The following is a 20,266-nucleotide window of genomic DNA, read 5'->3' on the forward strand; positions in this document are numbered from 1 at the left end:
ACTTTAAGAAGCTGCTGAATTATGCAAATGAGTAGGAGAGGAAGATGGAGGAAAGTTCGTGAATCTGGAAGTGCAGAGGATTAGTCAGGAGGAAATGAGCAGGTTAAAGAGCATAAAGGCAGCTAGTCCAGATAACATACTTGTGGGGCATCGAACTGTTTAACTAGAGCATGTAATACAATCTTTTACCGATTTACAAGAATGAGGGTGATGTAAGAACTACAGATGGATAACGCTGATGAGTCATGAAGCAATGAGAATGAGTTGTAGAAGCTAGGTTAAGAAGAGGGGCGACGATCAATGTGTAATGTGTATGGGCTCATGTTGAGATGGGGTTAGGGTTAGGCACAACAGGCATGATGATTGCTTTGAGAGTATTGATGGAGAAGCATGGAGAAGATCAGAAGGAGCTGCACTGTCTTTGTGGATCTAGAGGAAACGTAACAGGAAGGTATGCTCTGGAGAGAAGATGAATGAAAGTCAGTAGAAGAAGTAAGAAATGAGTGAAATCAGAGAGACAGATTCATGGACGTATTGAAGGATATGCAGAGGGTTGTGTGAAATAGGAGGATACTAGGGATAGGGCAAGATGAAAGCCAGTGAGCTGCTGTGGTGACCCCTAAAGGGAAGAAGAAGAAGAAGGACCATACATACTATTGTTACTGCTGAACTGTAATAACCTCAATCACCTGAACGACATTCACCTCAAGATGAACTGAGATACTAGTGACCATAATGTGTAGTGGTTAACACATTTGCCTAACAGGTGAAAGATCCCTGGTTGGAGACTGGGAGAGGACACAAATAGGGTTGGATGAACCCACCAATGTTATCTCGTGTTCTAAAAGACCTTTAGAGTGAGTTGTGATTTATTCTGTGAGTTCAAGTGCTTTTCTTGTAAAGGCAGTCAGATACTCGGTCATCACTGTCATCATCTCCAACTCTGCCTGGTTGATAACTGACTGATAAACGAAATAAATCCTCACCTCATCAGATCCTGAGCCAAAGATGAGCAAGTCAAAAGGGATGGCAGCCACCATGTCTATGAGGAACCAGCCTTTAAAGTAGTGGATGGCGATCTTGGCTGGGTGGCTGACCACCTCCTCATTGGTGTTGACGTAAGTCGTCCTAAAATTTATAAGGATGTCCACTATAAACATAATGTCAACTATCAGATCAACCACATTGAGGGGCGAGCAGGAATAACCACACTCCCGTCTCCTCTGCTCCTCAATGTCATTGAGGAGGAAGGCAGCAGAGTAGGGGGTGAAAATGGCCGTGTAGATGACCAGCAGCAGGATCAGCCAGTCCCAAACTGCTTTGAATGGACTGTAGTGAAGAATGGTCCACTTATCCATCCGTGGTGTCTGGAGTTTGTATTCAGGAAGCACATCGGCACCCAGAGAAAGAACCTAGTGAAAAACAAAGAGAACTTTTAAAATTTTACTGCCTTTAACATTCACTATCTGTGTTCAAATACACACACATTTTGGGAAATAAAAGTGTAATACGGTGCTTTTTCTTGCAGATTCTTTGCAAATTTGTTTTTATTGAGGACTTCACTGATTGCCTTTGCAGTGCCTGGGAGAAGCTTTCAATTTCTATTTCTGTTTTACGACACCATCAGCAATATTTTCAGAGTGAAGGGTCAGGCGAAAGGATTAAAATTTTAACTACATGGACATTTCAAAGAGTCTGTAAGTAGATTTGCATCACAGGAAATACAGGATGAGCATTGTTTTTGATTAAGAGTCAGAACTTATTATTTGCCACTTTGAGTCTCTACTTTGTGAAGGTGCAACAAATCTAAGAACTGCATGCACTTAACAATCTTAAATATGCTCTGTTTTTTGAGAAATTTAGTTAAATACAAGAAAATTTGAAAATATTTACACTAAGCGTTTGCATGTCTGCTCTCTTACATTGCTGGGCATGCTAGTAAGTGGAATTGCATACAGTCATGGTGATAACTATCAGTACATATTAAAAATCAACTTGTCCTTAGCAGCTCTTAAAGTAAGGTAAATATAAAGTTAGATGAATAATTATTAAGCTAAAATGAAGAAGCGGTGTGCTAAAAATTATAGTACACAATGTCCACAGTTTGGACTGAGAAGAAAGACGGTTTGGAGTAAAGGAGGCCATTTACGTCCACTGTGACAAACCATCGAGGTGACCTCTAGAGCTCATATGACGGTGGGTTCGGGTGATGCCTTGTAATGTTAGCGGTTTCACACCTTTGTTCTGGAGGGGGTAATGACCCCGCCTTTTTTCACATCTTGGTTCATGTGATAACCCGCATGATTAATAGTGGGTCATTGACCCTCAGCACCACCCCCAAGGTGTTGGTTTACGGCAGGGGTAGGCAACTCCAGGCCACGAGGTTATAGATGTGTCCTTGAGCAAGCACAGCTGATTTAAATGGCTAAATGACCTCCTCAACATGTCTTGAAGTTCTCCAGAGGCCTGGTAATGAACTAGTTGTTTGATTCAGGTGTGTTGATCCAGGGTGATATCTAAAACCTGCAGGACGCCCTTGAGGCCTGGAGTTGCCCACCTCTGGTCTGAGGGTTAAGGGTTAATTTCCTGGGACTCTCCATCAGTTGTTTTAAAACTGAAGAAGCCTCTGATGACAGGAGGAATATCTTCACTATCCTAAAGAAGTCACTGTGGCTCAAGTTTTAAAAAAGTTTAGTTTTAATTAAGTTTGAAATCAAATTTGCTATGAAAAAGACAAACAGGCTACGAGAAACAGAAGAAAACAGACGAAGGTGCATGTGATCTGTCAACCCCACATGAAAAAAACAAAACAAAACTCCTGATTATCCAACATCTGTGGGAGAGTGCCAAGAAATTAGACTGTAAGTGATAACATCCTAGCAATGACATGCCATATTTTATGAAAGATAATTTAGGATAAGATGAGATAAGGAATACTGGAATATGTTTAAATGAAGGTTAAAGCCTACATCAATGTTACAGAGCACATGGAAAACAAATGGCCACAAACCTCATTGAACTAAAGTAATGATGTAAACAGGTAACTGCTGCTAAAGGTGGTTCTACAAGATACTGAATCATGGGGTGTACTTAATTTTATTTTGGCTTTGATATCATAAAGACAACATGTAATAAGTCATCAATTGTTAATCTGAAATTGTAAGACCTGATAAGGACCTTTTTAATAATGCCCTTATACGTAAAGCCGTGGAATTAACAAAATGTATATTTTCTTTAGATTAGGTCAAGTAAAATTCAAAAGAAAAGACTTATCGCTGTGTGAATAATGCAGCTGTACATCATATAGATTCAGATGTAATGCACTTCACCATTATCTGTCATCCACAAGAACATCTTGCACATTACTTTAGGCATGATTTCCAATAAATAAATACTTCGCCAGTGCCTGTTTACAGAAACTCTTAAAATTGAAGCTTCAGTTGAGGGAGTGATACCTTTTATTATTATTATTTGTAAGAATATTGTTTATAAGAACAGAAACTGAACATATCAAACCAAAATAAAATGACGATGCATCAACTGCATATAGAAAAATAAGAGCATGCATAAATGTCAAAATGTATCATCAAGACTGGAGGTATAATCCATTCCGGCAAGCCTGAATGTCAACATAATTATCTCTGTTATTGCAGTCACCATATAAACTACAGAACCTAATAGCTTTTAACATGAATATTAAAGCAGCGTCATGGGACTTTTTTCAGATAAGAGTCTCAGTGACTTGGAGGTAATTATAGGTGCAGGCAGGGGTACAGCTATTCATCTAAGTGTTCAACACTTCAATAGCTACAAATTTTCATTTTCACTGCTGATTATGGCAGAGGGGGTAGGTTTGATGGGTGGGTGTGCAGGTAAATTGCATGCACTACAAAGGCAAAGATACAATTATGATGTGATGTATGTGAGTGAGCACGAGAATGAAACAAGAAGGGAGGGCCTTAAGTGACTTTATTTTGGCATTCATCATATTTTTCATTGCTCCTCTATCGGTGCCCTGTCACCCCTCTATTCTAACCATTGTAACTGGGGAGGTAGGACCGGAGAACAGAAGGATGACGTATAGCACAATGTGGCGTGGTATTAATAATTGAATTGGTTATTAAAAACCCCATCCCTCTGGGAGGAGGGTTAAACGCTTTTACCCTCTGATATGGGATAACCTTTGAAATCGATCAGAAACCAAAGGACAGGCAAAGGGAATGCGCTCTAATATTCATCAAGCTGCCACTTCATTAAAGCTGGATGCTTAAAGTGATGGTTTTAACTCAGAGTTTAATTACTGTTGACTTTGAAATAACACCTTAGATTCCCATTCTTGTAAAATGATTTCTGTTAGGAAGGAGTATAAATGTTGAGAAAAGCTGACACTTGCTGTACCGAGGACGATTGTGGCCCGATCGCTCACATGATCCCACAACCTGCTGGTAATCCTGAGAAAGTTGGTTGATTTGTCAGAGTGACAGTTCTAGATCAAAGTGTTGTAGACATCTGTTTCTAAATTAATGATCCCATCTTAATTATTTAACCTGGTTACAGTAGCCATGTGCACTTGGTCAAATGAACTCTTTCTTGCTGGTTAATGGAAAGCACATTCTGTGTGTGTCTCGGTCTCAAGCACAAATAAACATTAGCTCTCCCCTCTTCTGGTTTTTCTGGTCTGCACAGTGCACACTGAGATATCATTTAGAAGTACATAGACCGTTATTTGACTCAAGATTCCACCTCAGATAACCGCAAGAAGTATAAACTGCTAAGATGCGGTCATTTGAGCCTCATATGGGGATGAGCCACACGTAGGGCTGTTCGATATAACGATATATATCGGATGACGATATAAAAACGTCTATCGTTTCATTTTACACTATCGTTTGTTTCGTGGTGTTGCAAAATAAACTGTTTACGGCAATATTTTTTCATCGTTTTGATGGTCACTGTAGTGGCTATATTAATTTCTTAAAGTTCTCTCTTTCTCTTATATTTTATATAACCACACTACTGACGGACAAGCGCATGTTTTTATGCGTTGTGGTTAGCAACAACTACGGAGCCCCGCTGGGGACATGGGAGAAAAAAAAATTAAGACAGACTTTTGTAAACTCGGGATCTCGCAAAACTTTTGCAACGACCTTTCACAATAAAGCTCAAGATCCTGTTGAGACTTTTCCAAAAAAAATGGATCACGTGAAAGAGCAGATTATTTACGGATGAGAATTAAAAAAAGAGCCGCCAGGTGCTAAAAAATAAACCTTAGACTCAAACGTTAGAACAGGCTTTTCCCTGCAGCACGCCGTGTAATAAATACTCACAAAGAAAACGGCGGCCTTTACAACTTGTGTCTAAAAATGTATACTTTCATGCATCGGTTGAAACACTCGACTCCAGCTACATGGCGCGCAGCTGGAAACACTTCCCGCAAGTCGAGCTGCCCGAGATTCACAGAATTTACAGAAAATGTTACATTTTTGTGATTTATATCGTTATCGGGACGATAGAATTCTTATATCGGGGTATGAGATTTTGGTCATATTGCACAGCCCTAGCCACACGTGCACTGAGAAGTTCAAAATGTAATAAACAGCCTGTGAGGTGCAAGTCTGCTTTCCTTTTTAGCTGATCAGTTTCCTGGGTGAAGCCACCATCTGGCTGCAGTACCTGTGAGGTGGCCAAGGCCAACAGAGAGTGTATCTGTTCAGATGCTTTAATTATAACTTCAAATAAACTCTGATGAGTTCAAAGTTGCTTTCAAGACATCTTCTGTCACTTGGTTGTCAAAGTCAGGTGTCCAGAAACCCGCTTACCAATCTAAGCTGTAAAGGAAAGTGATAGGATAGGAAAAGTATATTTTACAGTTATATTCTAGGAAGTATGAAGCTTCTTGATGCTTTCACCACTCTCATGCAGCAACTCTTCTGAGGTGTTGTATTCTACCACATGTTACCCAAGTCAATTAAAACCATATTAAGCCCTCTCTTACTTTGCACTTGTGTGAGAGGACATTGTGCCATTCTGTGGTCCCTCTGCCTCTGGCGTCAGTGTAAGGCCTGCAGCTGAAATTGGCTTTGAGCGCAAACAGGGGTCAGTTTCTGTGTCCTCTATCTGTTACACCATTAATTGGCAAAATGCAAAACTGAGACCTAATCAGTAGTTTCAAGCAGCACTGGCCTACTCCTAGGACTACATTAACTTATAGTTCCATGCCTCTCAGTCCTGGCAGGAAAGGTGAGAATGACCTCTTACACTGTTCGTAACTCTAGAAATATAGCCTGAGCTCTGGATGCTGTCTGACAGCTGTAAGAGAACACTTGGCTATAGACACCTCCAATGCTTTACGTATCAGATCCCTTGAATTTCAGTTAATCATCCTGATGCTGACTGAGGGCATTTGGGAGTGTGCATGCAATCTGCTGATAAAGTGCTCAATCTGTCCAAGTCTGATTTGTGATGATCATAAATGATAATATGATGAACATTATATTAGAATTCTAATATCTCACTGTTCTCCAGTCTGCACAGACTTTATTATTAAAATCATTACAAATAAATACAGACTAAGGGCCCAAGACATTTCAGTCTATTCCTGATTTTTTGAGTAGTCCTATTTATGTTGTTATTCTTATTGCAGTGCTGCCTCTGTTTGTTTGGGTGATACATTTGTTTTTATTTTATGTAGGCAAAAACCTTGAAATTACTACTTGTTTCTTCAAGAATGAAAACAGTGATGTAGTATGTTTTATTCCCTTCGCACTGTCCATAACAGTTTGAAGACCCAAATTCATGAGTCCTCAGATGACCAAACACACAGCAAGCACTGTTTAACTGAGGTTGGATAATTCCAAAGGAACAAGGTAATCCAAAAACTAAAACTGGCCTGAGCAATATATGAAAACCACACAGTGGAAAAGCACTGGCATCAAAGGCAAGGGGATGAACACAGCCAGAGAACATACGTAATCAGACAGACTGTCAACTATCAATAGGAATACAGGACTATAAATAAATAGAAAGAATAGAAACTCACAAGGCACAAGTGAAGAAAATGAGGCTGACAGGATGTAAATCCAATGAAAACATTTTTGTTGCGTTTGCAGGTCTCACGGGTAGTATTATTGTTATTTTAAGGATCCAACAGATCATTTTATGCCTGTAATTCTAAATTACAGGCCCTCAATTTTTCTCCCCATTCACAAACTTGAAACTGGCTCACGTCCTTACCTGTGTGACTTTGTCTGTGACATTGTGAGTGCGATCTTTGACTTTTGGGGCGATGATAGTTTTCTCAGAGGATGGAGGGGAGGGGCACTTCTTATCATTGTTTGCCTCTGAGAAGTTGAGCGTGATCAGGGGAATCTTGTTGATGGTGGAGTACTTGTTGAGGTTGGAGTCGGAAGTTGAGCCAAGCAGGCTTGATTTGATTTGGCTGAGTGGTCCTGAAAAAAGAGCACGGCAGAGGGTGGGTGTTATTATTAGAAGATGCCGTATCTTGTTTTATAGCTGGGCTCTTGTTGATCTGTTATGCACTGTCAGTAGTGTTTATTTGGAAGTAGTTGCGACATGGGTAGTGAGCATGGAGTGATTCCTAGTTTTGGAGTGACTTCAACCACAACACAATACCGAGAATACAAAAGATGCTGAAATATAAACTGTACAGCCTTTCAGAGCCTCTCATTAAAACATAATGAACAACACTGTTGGTGAATAAACAGAATGATTTAATGTGCAATCAGAGAGTGCAAGTTCCCATAGTTTGCCAAATCTAGTGCAGTGAACTCACTGTATAGATAAAATTATGTAGTATGATCAGTGAACACTTTGTATGTAGAACACAATCATATTAAAAACGGAACTGTGCGATAGCGCTAAACAAACTGACATGTGGCCCAATGAGAGTGAGAAAAGTGAAAACAAGAAGTTTGCTAATTCAGCTGCGTGAACCAGCAGAGGAAGGATACACTGCCCACCCCACAAAGCACAGTGATTGAGAGTCAAGGACAGAGAAACAGACAGTTGAGGATGAAAGAGTGCATGCGCAGCTTCAATACATGCCACAGTCAGGATACATCAAAGCCGTCATAAAAAAACAACTGAAAAGAAAAAAGCTGAAGCCATACCCCCAGCCATCCAGGAGCGAGATACTAGCCAACCAGGAGAGAGAAGAAATAGGAGGTAAAGGAGAAAGTGGGATTATGGAAAGGTGTTTGGGACGTTGGGTCAGTAGTCTCGGGTACAAGCATATCAATAATGTGGCATTACTAGTAAATAGAGCTTGACAGGGGCTCTATCAGTAAACCTTTAGAGGATTAAAAAGGGCAGACTATGATGCTAATGTTGCTATTAATGTGTATTCCATTTGATTACAAAGAGCATATGACTTTTAAAGAACCTGGTTGAATATGTACTGTACTATGCATTCAACATAGCACTGCAACAGTTCAATTAAGCATGTAAACAGTCAGGTTTCTTTCCATTCACAAAGACAAGATCCAGAGCTTGCACACAAGAAAGCAAAGGTTAAAGACAGTAGGAGGCATCATTTCTTAAGCATTAATTTATCCTCTTCAATGAACAACAAGCAGGAGAGAAGTTTAATGTGCTGCTTCCATGCAAGCATGTGCAGAGGTTACTGTGTTTTCTTTTTAGTGAGCACTTACAGAGGCTGGCTAGGTTTAGGCAGGTCGTGTAGTCATTTAGTGTCTTTCGAGGCCAAAGAACTTACAAACACAGTCATCTGCTGAGGCATTTGCATACAACATGAACCTTTTGTGGGAAAACTCATGCAACAAGCAGGCTTTGACATGTACACGTGTATCATTAGACATGCTGCTATTCACGATCTGAAAATGCAGCAGGTTGCTGTTAGTTACCTTTGATATTGCGACCATTATCTGTGAAGGTGGCAACAGAGTGGGGGAGAAGACAGAAAAGGGGGAGTGGAGGTGAGAGAAGAATTTGTGGGTGTCTATGATGATAAATGGGGGTTGCCGTTAACGACCCGCTAATGTCCCTGTGAACAATGCATTACAGGGAAGTAGATGTATTAAATGTATCTAAATAGGAATTAGAGGCAATTGGAGGAGACTGATTGAGCTGCAGGAAACAGGACCAGTATGGGTCACTCCTACCCTCAACCAAATGAGGACCAAAAGGTGGAAGATCAATACCACAGATTATAGATGTGACCATCTACTGAGGATTCACTAGAACCCCACATAGCTGATATTTTAGGACGACAGTCTTAGTAATTGATTAGATCTGTAAATAAAATATCAATTACATTTGTTTCTTTCTTATATCACATCAATTCAACAAATCAATAAACAAGACATCATCAACCAGTGCTGTGCACTTTGCAGTTTAATGTAAACTAATGTAAACTTTGTTTACCAGTTTAAAGCATTTAAAATAAATACAAAGTGATTATTAAGTAATACCATATATACAGTTCAGCAACTGTTGATGCATATCTGAAAATGTATAAAAGGACACTCTTACCTTCACTGGCATGCCGGTCCCTGAACACCATCTTAGAGTTGGACCCAAAGCCTTCCATGTCATGTACAGAAGAGGCCCTGCGAATACTGCACATACTCTCTCTGGAGGCAGTTGGAGTAAGGCCTGGGATTGATGGAGCTGCAATAAGCGTGTCCTCTTGGCTCTGGTTTTTTGTCTGGGCAACGGCCTGGTCCGGGTACATCCGGTCCCAGGGGCCTTTAGGCGACGAGTGGTCCAAAGGCTCAGACACAGGGGTTGAGCAGTGGCTGGGGCCGATGAGGGCACGGGTGTCATTGGCGTAAGAGGGACTGCAGCTCTCTCGAGTGGTGGGAAGTTGGTAGTCGCGTGTTGCTACTGAGCCGTCACTGTAGCGAGGAGAGTCTACCATGACGGCATCAGGGTCTTCCTGGGGCAGGGACTGCTTGCTGATTCCCAGGAGAGGTAAGGCTGGGAGACGGAAACGAAAGAATCTCCCTTTCCCTGACAGAAAACAAGAGAAAAATCAATAAGAACAAGTGGTCGCACTGCCTCTGTTTCTCCTATATTGTTCCACACTTATGCCACCAAGATAATATTTTTTTATAATAAGAATATGAATAACAACACTGACAAAGCGTCTCAATTCTGATTAGCACATGTTTTTATACAGCGCCAAATCACAACAACAGTTGCCTCAAGATTCTTTATATTGAAGTAAAAGACCCTAAAGAGGGTAAGACTTTTATTCTGAAACACAAAACTGGTATACCCCAATCCCCTTCGAAGCCTTCTCCAAAACCGCAGCTCAATTAATGTCCAAGCCATTCACCTTTATCTACTAAAACACTGTCAAACCTCAAATGGGAACGTGGGCCCAGTGAGTGAAATAAGATTTAAATTTCCAGCATATCAAATTTCACTTGCTGAGTAATCCTCACCTTTAAAAATAATCTCTCATCTGCTTCCCCGCTCCTCTCTTTCATACATCTGCACTCATCTTTCAGTGTTGTATATTTACAACAACTGTACATTTAGCTTGCAGACACTATTTGTGAGATGCTGCACAGAAACAATTTGTTTCTGCCAGCCAAATGTACAAATGTGTAGATATTTATTAAATCTGTTGAAAAAATCCATTTGAAATTACTTGACACTTAAAAAACCTTACTCAATTTAATCGTGATGCTGAGCGCCATGACAAAAACTTTATTTACATCTACACCATGAACGCATCATAGAAAAAAAAGAGATGTGTTCAAGGTGTAAGCACGTTGTGGGATTTCATTTTCTTATTACTGAGCAAGAGGTAAACCCAGTCTAGCTATGGACAGAATGGGGACTGCCCATTCAATCATATCTATTATCCACCTGATCAAAGGTAAAGTAAAAAAACTTTTAAAAAAGTAAAGTAATTTGAGTTTTTCTTCAGGGAGTGACAAAAATAGCCCAGAAAATATGAGTATTGTTGCAAATTTTATCTCTAACCTTTAGCTTCTATTAATGGATTGGAACAAAATATTCTTGCATAGATTTGTTTCTGTCAAGCAGGGAACGCCTGAGGACAATTGATATCACATTTAATGTAACTGATCCACTCAATTAGTGTGAAGACTATTTGACTGTAGTCACACCCAAATAGCATAAAAACAGAGAATACAGTGGATTTTAATGAACCCTGAGAGACACAACCCCCTGTGACCTTGCGGCGTGTTTTTACGGTGTGTTTATAAGAAAACGTGCTTACATTCTTCAGCATCCCTGGTGATACCTCATATTTGTTTGCCAGCATCACTGAAAAGCCTACCAACACAGCTTTCTTAAAAAGACCCTGGCAGATCAACACAAGTGCTTGCTCTGCCTCAGGCACAAGTTCAGGCTTCAGTTTCCTTCAATTATTCATAAGGGAGGACATTTGTGGAAATACTATAGTGTGATGTGTAGTAGGGCTGAACGATTATGGAAAATAATCTAATTGCGATTTTTTGCCCCAATATTGCGATTGCGATGCGATATGCGATTATTTTTTAAGGTCTTTGTCTTCTGTATTATTAAACAAAGACAAGCAATACATCATATAGTATGGCCAATACTATATTACATTAATTTTAAACTGTTCTTTCCTGGAAGACAGACCTCTGTTATGATGACATGAGGTGATGCATGAATTGATGACTGACATTTTTATTTAACTTCTTCAATCACAACAGTATATTTGAACATACACAATAGTTTATTTTTAGCTTACAAACATCTGAGCATAAAGTGCTGACAAGGAACCCTGGTGTAAACATTAAAATGAAAGTCAGTACAATGTGCAGATTGCAGAAATATACATAAACAAAATCAGTGGCTTTACCACACTCAGTTTTTCGACATCTGTGAACTACTAGACAGTCATTCAATTAAAAAATAATATTAAATAAATAAAACTAATAAATAAAAAATACACACATCTTACTGATCTCTGCAGTCAGTAACATTACACATAAAGTGCAAACATAATAGCAATTGTATAAACACACACACAAACACGCCTTTAAAATTTAAAGGCGTGAAATTGGACAGTCTAGCCTTCTGAATCAGAAGGCTAGTTCTGATTAGCGTCACCGCTGTTTCGGTGGAGTTTAATAAACTCGGCCGTCTGCTTCTTGCTATCTAAAATATAACCAGACACTGGCGTAAATTCTCGACTGTCTCATACTTCTGTTTAATAAGTTTTCTGTTTGACGTTTAGTCAGCTGTGTGAAAACCAAGGAGGAACCCACCCGGGGGATTAATAAAGTTTTATTTTATCTAATCTAATAACTTTAATCTCAGCCAAACCGATTTACTCATGAACAAACAAAACACTGAAAAAAGCCCAACAATAACATTTTTAGGTTGTCTAAGTGACTTATATATTACGTTTAACCCGAGCAGCGAAACTCCGCGGTGATCTGAAAATGATGTGCCGGGAGTTGTGCTGTTCTCGGCCGCATCAGTAACCCTCGAGCTCCCGGCTAGCTGTCGAGCTGGTGGGTAGCAGACGCCTCTGAAAACGTCGAAGCACTTTTGCAAATATGGGATATCTTGATAAACCGAGCAGATATTTGATGTTTACACAACTACTTTCTCGCCTGAAAATATTTTAAAAGTTTATTTTGTGACCCAGAAAGATTAGTATGAGTAATTTTAAAACTTAGTAGCGGCCGCCATTGTTGGAAACTGGAGTTTGGCTGGGCCGCGCTATGAATTCTGGGATATGGTAGTAATTTGGACAGCCTTTGGCGCGTCGCTGTGACGTAATCGGTCTACAAATGCGGCCTCAGGAGGATGCAGCCCATGAATTTGGACATGTCCAGAGTATAATCGCAGCCTTTGCGGTTAGAAAATTGCACTTGATCATGTCGCGATATTATCGCAAATGCGATATATCGTTCAGCCCTAATGTGTAGAAGAGTCAGTCTTATAGGAGATTACAGAGAGTTCTTTAATGAGTGACTGATAGCTTCTGGAGAGATAGTAAAAAGTCATATTTCTGACCATATTGAAACATACGGCAGTTCTGAGGGATGATAGTATAACAATATAAGTTTACTGTAACGCTCCCCACCCCAAAGACACACACCATTCACACACACATTTACTTGGGTTGTACACTATATGCAAACACCATAAGACATGCTCAGACTTACAGGTTTTCACATACTGTATGCACTGCAAAGTCACCTGAACATATGCTATGCATATAACAATACTCTCTCAGCCTTTAGTCTTACTGCCATGGTGACACAGTGAAAATCAGTAAACACATCACATTATCATGTCTCCTTTGTATATTTTCTGCAGACAGCTACATTGTATACAACATACCGACATATGCAAATAGCGGAAAAGGTAAGGATGTATTCAGAAAAGTAGAATTAATGTTTGAGTGTTAGCAGGGAGCAGCCCGTCGCTTTATCTACCTCACTGCTTCTTCTACTGGGGTGAGACTGACAGGGAGGAGAGAGAAAAACTAACTTTAGACACAATGCCAATGTCTGTTTGGGTCAATGTGGTGTGTTTAAATTAAGTCTGGAGCCAGATGCTGATGCCAGAAGTGATCATCGGCATTTCATTTGAGATTCAGATTGGAAACTCCAATCTGGGATACCGTTCATATTCATCAGGATGAAAACAGGTTGAATCAGCATTCTCGTCTTTTAAAAGCGATTGTGAACAAAAGTCTGTTTCGTGAGAGCTCAGTTCTATTTTTCTAATCACACCACTGTAATATTACAATACTAACATGTTAGACAATTAATTGTGAAGCATTTCACAATTTTAAGGGCCAACATTGACTGCTAAAAGTGACACGTTATGAAAATAATGAACAATATTACTTGCCTCCAATTATTGTGCATGGAGGATAAGTGGACAATGTATGCCACAGCTCCTTAAATTAGTTCGTAATTCAGTCACACAGTCAGCGTGTGGTGAGAAAATTGCATGTACATTTAATTGTGGCACTGAAAGAGCCAAACGTTTCATGGATATGTTGCCCTTTTTGTGACTGCTGTTACTGCATGTACTGTATGCGTCTCTTCCCTCTTTACCCCTCCCGTTCCCTCCCTGCAAAATCTCACTGGCAGCTTTACACAACCAGTACAGTGGCCCTTGTTGCTATGATACCAGATAGTAATATTTGCACTGAATATTAATTGGGTCCTCAGATCCCCATGTTGGGGAGTGAAACATCTTGATGTAATGTGAGCATCATTCAGAGATTACGTTAGAAGCAGAAAGAGAACAACAACCCTCCATGCTGTGGTAAACGCAGGACAAAAACGATGGTGTGTCTTTTTGTCTCTGTCTTTTGTTCTTGAGCTTTTGCTGACATTACATAAAAAAGAGAGTTGTACAGCAGTTAATGTGTTTGCTAAGTGATTTGAAAGCAGATTTCTTTCACCTTAAGAGTTGTTTTCCTAGACTTCCAGCACAGCCCTAGTATTACTCACATGCTCTAGAGCAGGGGTCGGCAACCTGCGGAGCCGCATGTGGCTCTTTAGTCCTTATACTGCAGCTCCGCGTGGTTTGGGAAAATATATTACAAGTATTTAGCTGAAGTGTATTTTTTGTATTCGTTCTTTTTAAACTTGTAGTTCTAAATTGGAAGATTATTGTGACATTGAAATATAAAAATAAAATCAAATTTTATTATTTTTCGTCGCTCAAAATAAGCGTCACAATCGCGGAAGCATCTTTCTTGTAGTCGTCGTTCCAACACAACAACAGTGTGTTTGTTTTGATTTGTAGACCCCGAAAATGGCGCCGCGCTCCCACAATGCATTGCGGCGTGACGTCAACTCCAAAGCCCTATACTCGCCAATATAAACAATATATACAGTGTTATCTTCATTTTAGATGTCAAAAAGTATTTGCGGCTCCCAGAGTTTTCTTTTGTGTGGAAACCGGGTCCAAATGGCTCTTTGGGTGTTAAAGGTTGCTGACCCCTGCTCTAAAGGATAACATTTGTATTTCTGCTGGGTCCCAACTTTGCTCTCTGCTTATTTATTACAGAGGAAATTAGCCTGAGTTGATAGTCAAGAGCTTTATTTTATTTATTTTTTAAGTCAGGCAGTTGCCATCGGCGTGTGAAAATATACCAGAGTGATAATCAGTAAAGGTCCCTGGCTGAATTTGAAATAGAAACACTATAGAAGTCAGTGATCAGTATAAAACCTCACAGAAAGAAAGTTCCCCTTGGGTGGGCTCCTGCTGGGTACTCAGGGTTCCTCCCGCAGTCCAAAGACATATGTTATATTCACTGGTCACTCTAAATTGGCTACAGATATAAAGTACACGAATTACTTAAACTGCGTGGACAAGGGTAGAAAAACAAGTAAAGAGGGAAACACTGAAAGCAAAGAAAGAAAGACTAAGACAGAGTCTTAGTAGCCCTGAAGGCTAATCCTGAATAAACTGAAAAGCCATTTCCCCAACAGGAATTTGATGAATCTTTCCTCCTGAGGAAAAAGATAGCTCATAAATAATTTCCCCCAGCTGCTCTTCACTTCCTAGGCTCATCACCACATTCCCCAATGCACATAAGCCAGTGTGGTTGGTTACAGAAAACTATAGTGCGACTAAATGCTAAAGACAACACATAGCGCCATCAATCCACTAAATCTGCAATTCCTTGCTCGTTTTTTCCTGAAACCTATTCTGAACCTCCTGTTGTTCTACAGTTATAAACACATCATGTGGTTAGATTAGATGCTGAGCTGTAGTGGAGAGCTCAAAATAAATAGTGTCCAACGTGAAAATCTGGTGTCTAATGTAGAGATAGTAAGGAGACAAGCAGAAACCATTGTAACCTTTCAGCAGCATCATTTTTCTAACTTGAGATGCCTAGCATAGACAGAATATTTAGAAGAAGAACTGATATAGGCCTGGGCAAAGTAAGATAAGAGGTGAGACAATTTTAGAGCTACTTTATTGTTCTAATATATCACAAGCAGACAATCTCACATTATAGGAATGAAGGTACCAACAGTCTTAAAAGACAACAAAACTGTGTGAGGCCTTGCTTCCCCTTATAACTTACAAAGTTCTACGCAGGTTCAGTGAAGATGAATATAATAGTTTTGGTTGTCAGGGTTACAACAAATGACTTTTTGTACACTGCAGTGAAGAGCACCTGGCACACCAAATCCACACACTACCTTCTCCAAATCGCCCTGCATGTCTTCACCACCTGCACTCATGTGAAAATGAAACACCTTTAATCTTGATTTTGGAATTAAATACAGTATCTGTTTGTTATTTTTTAAAGCTTTTATCTATGTGACATTTACAGTCACCCATAAGACAAAAATTACAAATTATTAACCATTCTCTAATTTTGATATCTGCTCTTGGAACCTACTGATTATTTTATAAAATAGGCCTCTGGTTCAAAAGTACAAGAAGCTCCAGTGATGATGTAAAGAACACAAACTTTTAGGCACACATATGCTTATTTGACCTGGATAAGTTTTTAGATTTGTCACACACAGCAGACTTAATTTGAACTGCATCTGTCAAATTTGTAGTGATCACATATTTTGTTCTGGTTTTAATAGTGTCAGCTCTCAATATACTGACAACATTTTCAACTATTCTGCTTCTCATCTTCCAAGTGATGCTCAGTGCTGGAGGAATTCCCTACTATTGCAACAATACTTATGAATTCATAAGAAACACAATACACAGCATAGTGAAATGAACCATTTTGCGCACATTTCTGTGTGAATTTTGTGAATCTGTTAGTGGCTCTTCTCTGCTGCATCAAAGCAATCCAAGTCGGTTGCAGAATGTATGACTCATCACTGGTTGACAGAGGGCAATTGATAAGCAGTGCCTAATGCATTCCTCAGATAGAGTCTAGATAACGCAATGCATGCATCATCTCCTCAGTAACAAGCAGTGTAAGGCTATTAATTAGAATAGTAACACTGTCTGTCTCACAGTCTTAAATTACATATTTAGCAGTTTTTTCATGAAAAATTCTGACAAAATTATTCATAATTTGTGAACATGACACAGGTTTCTAGAGTTTCTAGAGTTAAATGGATAAATAAACGAAGCACAAAGAAACCTATCCAGCATCGGGCCTTGACCCTATAAGCAAATCTGAACTATATCTGTGGAGGCACTCACTTAGATATTCAGACTGGAAACAGAGCTGGGAGAACTGCTATAGTGTTCAGACTGGGCCTTAGAAAAGTGAAATACTTTTCTAAGTGGGGGTGGGGGGTCATGGTTTGGTCCTGCCTTCGCTATTGTGGTTGATATGGGGGTAGGGACGGCCTTAGGGCGTCTGGGGAGTCCCTGGGGACGTTTTCCCTGGAGGGCCTAACCCGGGGGATGTGGCCATGACCTGGTTAGGGGCTCTGGTGGCTCTTAGATGGTGTTTTCCTTGTGGCTGCGTACACCGGAGATGGGGGAGGGTCTGTGCTGGCGGACGTTGGTTACTGGCCTGGTAGCCTGGCTGCCCCTGGGTGGGTCCGGGACGGGTGTGGAGGCTTGGGGGTCTGGGGGTGCTGGCTGGGCCTTGGGGGCTTGGGTTCTGGCTGTTGTGTCGCCGGAGCTGTGGGCAGGTGTTTTCAATGCACTTTAGAACAGCACACAGCAACACTACATATGAGCGGGCGTAGGGAGGTTTGGGGTCTTCACTCACCCCGGTTCTGTTAGCCTGTTAGATCCCAATCTGACGGCCAGCACCTCCTCGCAACTGGGGGGCTGGGAGGAGGTGCTGGCTGTCAGATTGGGATCTGGGATGCGGGGCCTCCCTGCTACTGCAGATAAGCAGGTGGTCCGCTTGGTGCTGTATTTATTATGTTGCTCTTTTTTTGTTTGCTTTCCAGGTGATCCAGGTGTTTTGTTTGTTTTTCTTTCTTTCTTCCCCCCTTTCTCACCGTCTCTTGTCCCCTCTGTTTTTCTTTCTCTCCCTCTCTTTCTTTCATTCTTTCTCCCTGTCCTATCCCCCAGTCATGTCTGTCCCGTTTGTAGCAACCGAAAATAAAATAAATACATAATTATAATAAAGGTCAATCAAATGGACCAATATGGCAAGGCCATGATGATCCACTTGGTAAAATAAATCCGCTTGGCATCTTTCTTGGCCTTAAGACAACAATTCTGATGGCTAAAGATCCAAACAGGACAAAAAAAAAAGAAAAAAAAAGAAAAGTGAAATACGAGGGCCTTATCAGTCACATGCACAACAGCCAAACATGGCCCCCTGTCATACACACACGCACACAAAAGCTTGACTATAGCCTAAGCATGCACACTGTCATAGTATCATACATAAACATGTATATAAACTGTATGTAAAGAACATGCATTCACACGCCACATGAAGCAAGGCAGTCTGTTCGAGTCCTCGTTCAATTACACTAATCTGAGGTGACCTTTGGTCTTCACGATGCTGCTTTATATGTCACAGACAGAAAATGGGGAAAGTGAAAAACTTTAAAAAAAGACAAGGCATCAAGAACACGTTCAAGAGCACAGCTGGGGAACGACATTATCCACTATTACACCGACAGCTCTGGGAAACCGAGGGACCCACAGCACTGCTCGAGTAGTTCATCAGGCCATCCTGAGCTATAATTGGTCCAGACCTTTGAAATGATAGCAGGCTAACACATAAGTGTCTGCTAAACGCTTGTGTCAACATGCCAAAGGAGCCATCTAGCTGGGAATTTCAGCAGCTGCCCTCGTGATTACTGCTGCTAGTACAGTTGCAAGATTTTAAAAAAAAAAAGAAAGTGAAAATGTAGCAGTCAATATGGGGATAAAAGTACCCCAGAGGTGTTTTTGCAGTAGTCAAGAGTACATGCAAAGATTAGCTTAACATGTCTGGAAAAACAGAAATAAGTGCACCTGAAAAGGGAATGACAAAGAAATACATAAAGAAGAATATAGCCTGTACAGAGAAATAAATAGACAATCAGGGAATCAAGTGTAAAAATGCTGAAGTAGCCAAATAAAAGTATAACTAAGATGATTACAGTGTTTTGGTTCTGCGTCTGTGTCTGAGCTTTTTAACTTTCTAGTTATTTAAATATTCTATTTGGTCCCTGATTGGTCTAATGTGTTTGTGCTCATTGTAAACAGTTTGTGTTTTTGTTCGTCTTCTTTTTTTCTTTGTAAACTACATCCACAAATACTCAATAAAAATATTTTGAATAATGTGTTCATGCAGTGTTCTTGAGTCTGTTCTCCATGCCCTGCTGTTCATCCTTCCCACTGTTCCCCAGCTCTGTTGTTTCCTAGCCTTAGTGTGTTTTCAAGTTTAGGTTTCAAGTAGTTGCCATTTTCTTTGTACTTTACTTTTCATTTTTATTCAAATGTGTCATTAGCTTTCAACAAGTTGCTCACTTTTTGTTTATTTCAGTCTGACTGTCTTTGCATCTGGTATTTGGGTTCTCACACTCCACTCTGCATGACATACAATTTAAACTGGTAGCTGATAACATCAAGAAACAGGCAAAATTTCTTCTGACACAACGCATTTGTGCTAAATTGAGTCATCTTAAAAGTAGAGAGAGTATCTGTCTCCCAAATAGGAGCTGATTCCTTAGTAGAGGGGCCTGATAGCTGAAGAGTATGCCTCCTATTCTACTTTTACAAGCTCTAAGCACTACAAGTACAAGTACTACAAGCCAGCAGTCTGACAGAGAAGCGCTCTGTTAGGATAATAAGACACTATGACATCTTTAAAACATGCTTAGATTCTAAATTTAACAGGGAGTCAACGGAAAGAAGCTAATATGGGAGAAATATAGTCTCTCTTTTTAGTCCCAGTTAGTACGCTCACTGCAGTATTCTGGATCAACTGAAAGCTTTTCAGAGAGCTTTTAGAGGGACCTGATATTAGCTTTTTAGCATCAATCTGAAACAGGATGTTTCTAATTTCAGCAATACTGCGGAAATGAATAAAGACAGTCCTACATATTTGTTTAATGCGCATACTGAAGGACATAAAATATACCACAAGATCCTTCACAGTGTTACTGCAGGCCAACGTAATGCACTTTAAAGTAATTATCTGGTTAAAACGGAGGTTGTCTGATTTAGTGACTATCTGAATTTAGAAGTAGGAAATCAGAGCTCATCCAGGCTTTTGTCTGTGACATGCCTGGAGTGTAGTTGACTTGTATCATTTGGCTTCCTGGATAAGTACAGCTGGATATCTGCAGAGCAATTAAATTGAATGCAGTTTTTTCTAATAATTTTAAAAAGTATTGGTCCCAGCATTTAACCT

At 40.1% G+C, this 20,266-nt stretch overlaps 1 protein-coding gene across 1 annotated transcript in view; it reads right to left on the reverse strand.

Moving 5' to 3' along the window:
* Positions 1–20,266, reverse strand: part of LOC146608537 (voltage-gated inwardly rectifying potassium channel KCNH7-like) — a 73,831-nt gene that overhangs the window by 21,803 nt on the left and 31,762 nt on the right. The window contains exons 4-8 of the mRNA XM_085348746.1: positions 9,511–9,990; positions 8,883–8,903; positions 8,130–8,153; positions 7,234–7,448; positions 987–1,412 (exon numbers count right to left, since the gene is read on the reverse strand). Coding sequence (XP_085204872.1) covers positions 987–1,412; positions 7,234–7,448; positions 8,130–8,153; positions 8,883–8,903; positions 9,511–9,990 — 1,166 coding nt within the window. The remainder of the gene's footprint in view (positions 1–986; positions 1,413–7,233; positions 7,449–8,129; positions 8,154–8,882; positions 8,904–9,510; positions 9,991–20,266) is intronic.

This window comes from Diplotaxodon limnothrissa, linkage group LG23 (genome assembly GCF_057381915.1).
Source record: "Diplotaxodon limnothrissa isolate DT_005_m linkage group LG23, D_limnothrissa_male_GT1.1, whole genome shotgun sequence".
Classification (NCBI taxonomy): Eukaryota; Metazoa; Chordata; class Actinopteri; order Cichliformes; family Cichlidae; genus Diplotaxodon; species Diplotaxodon limnothrissa.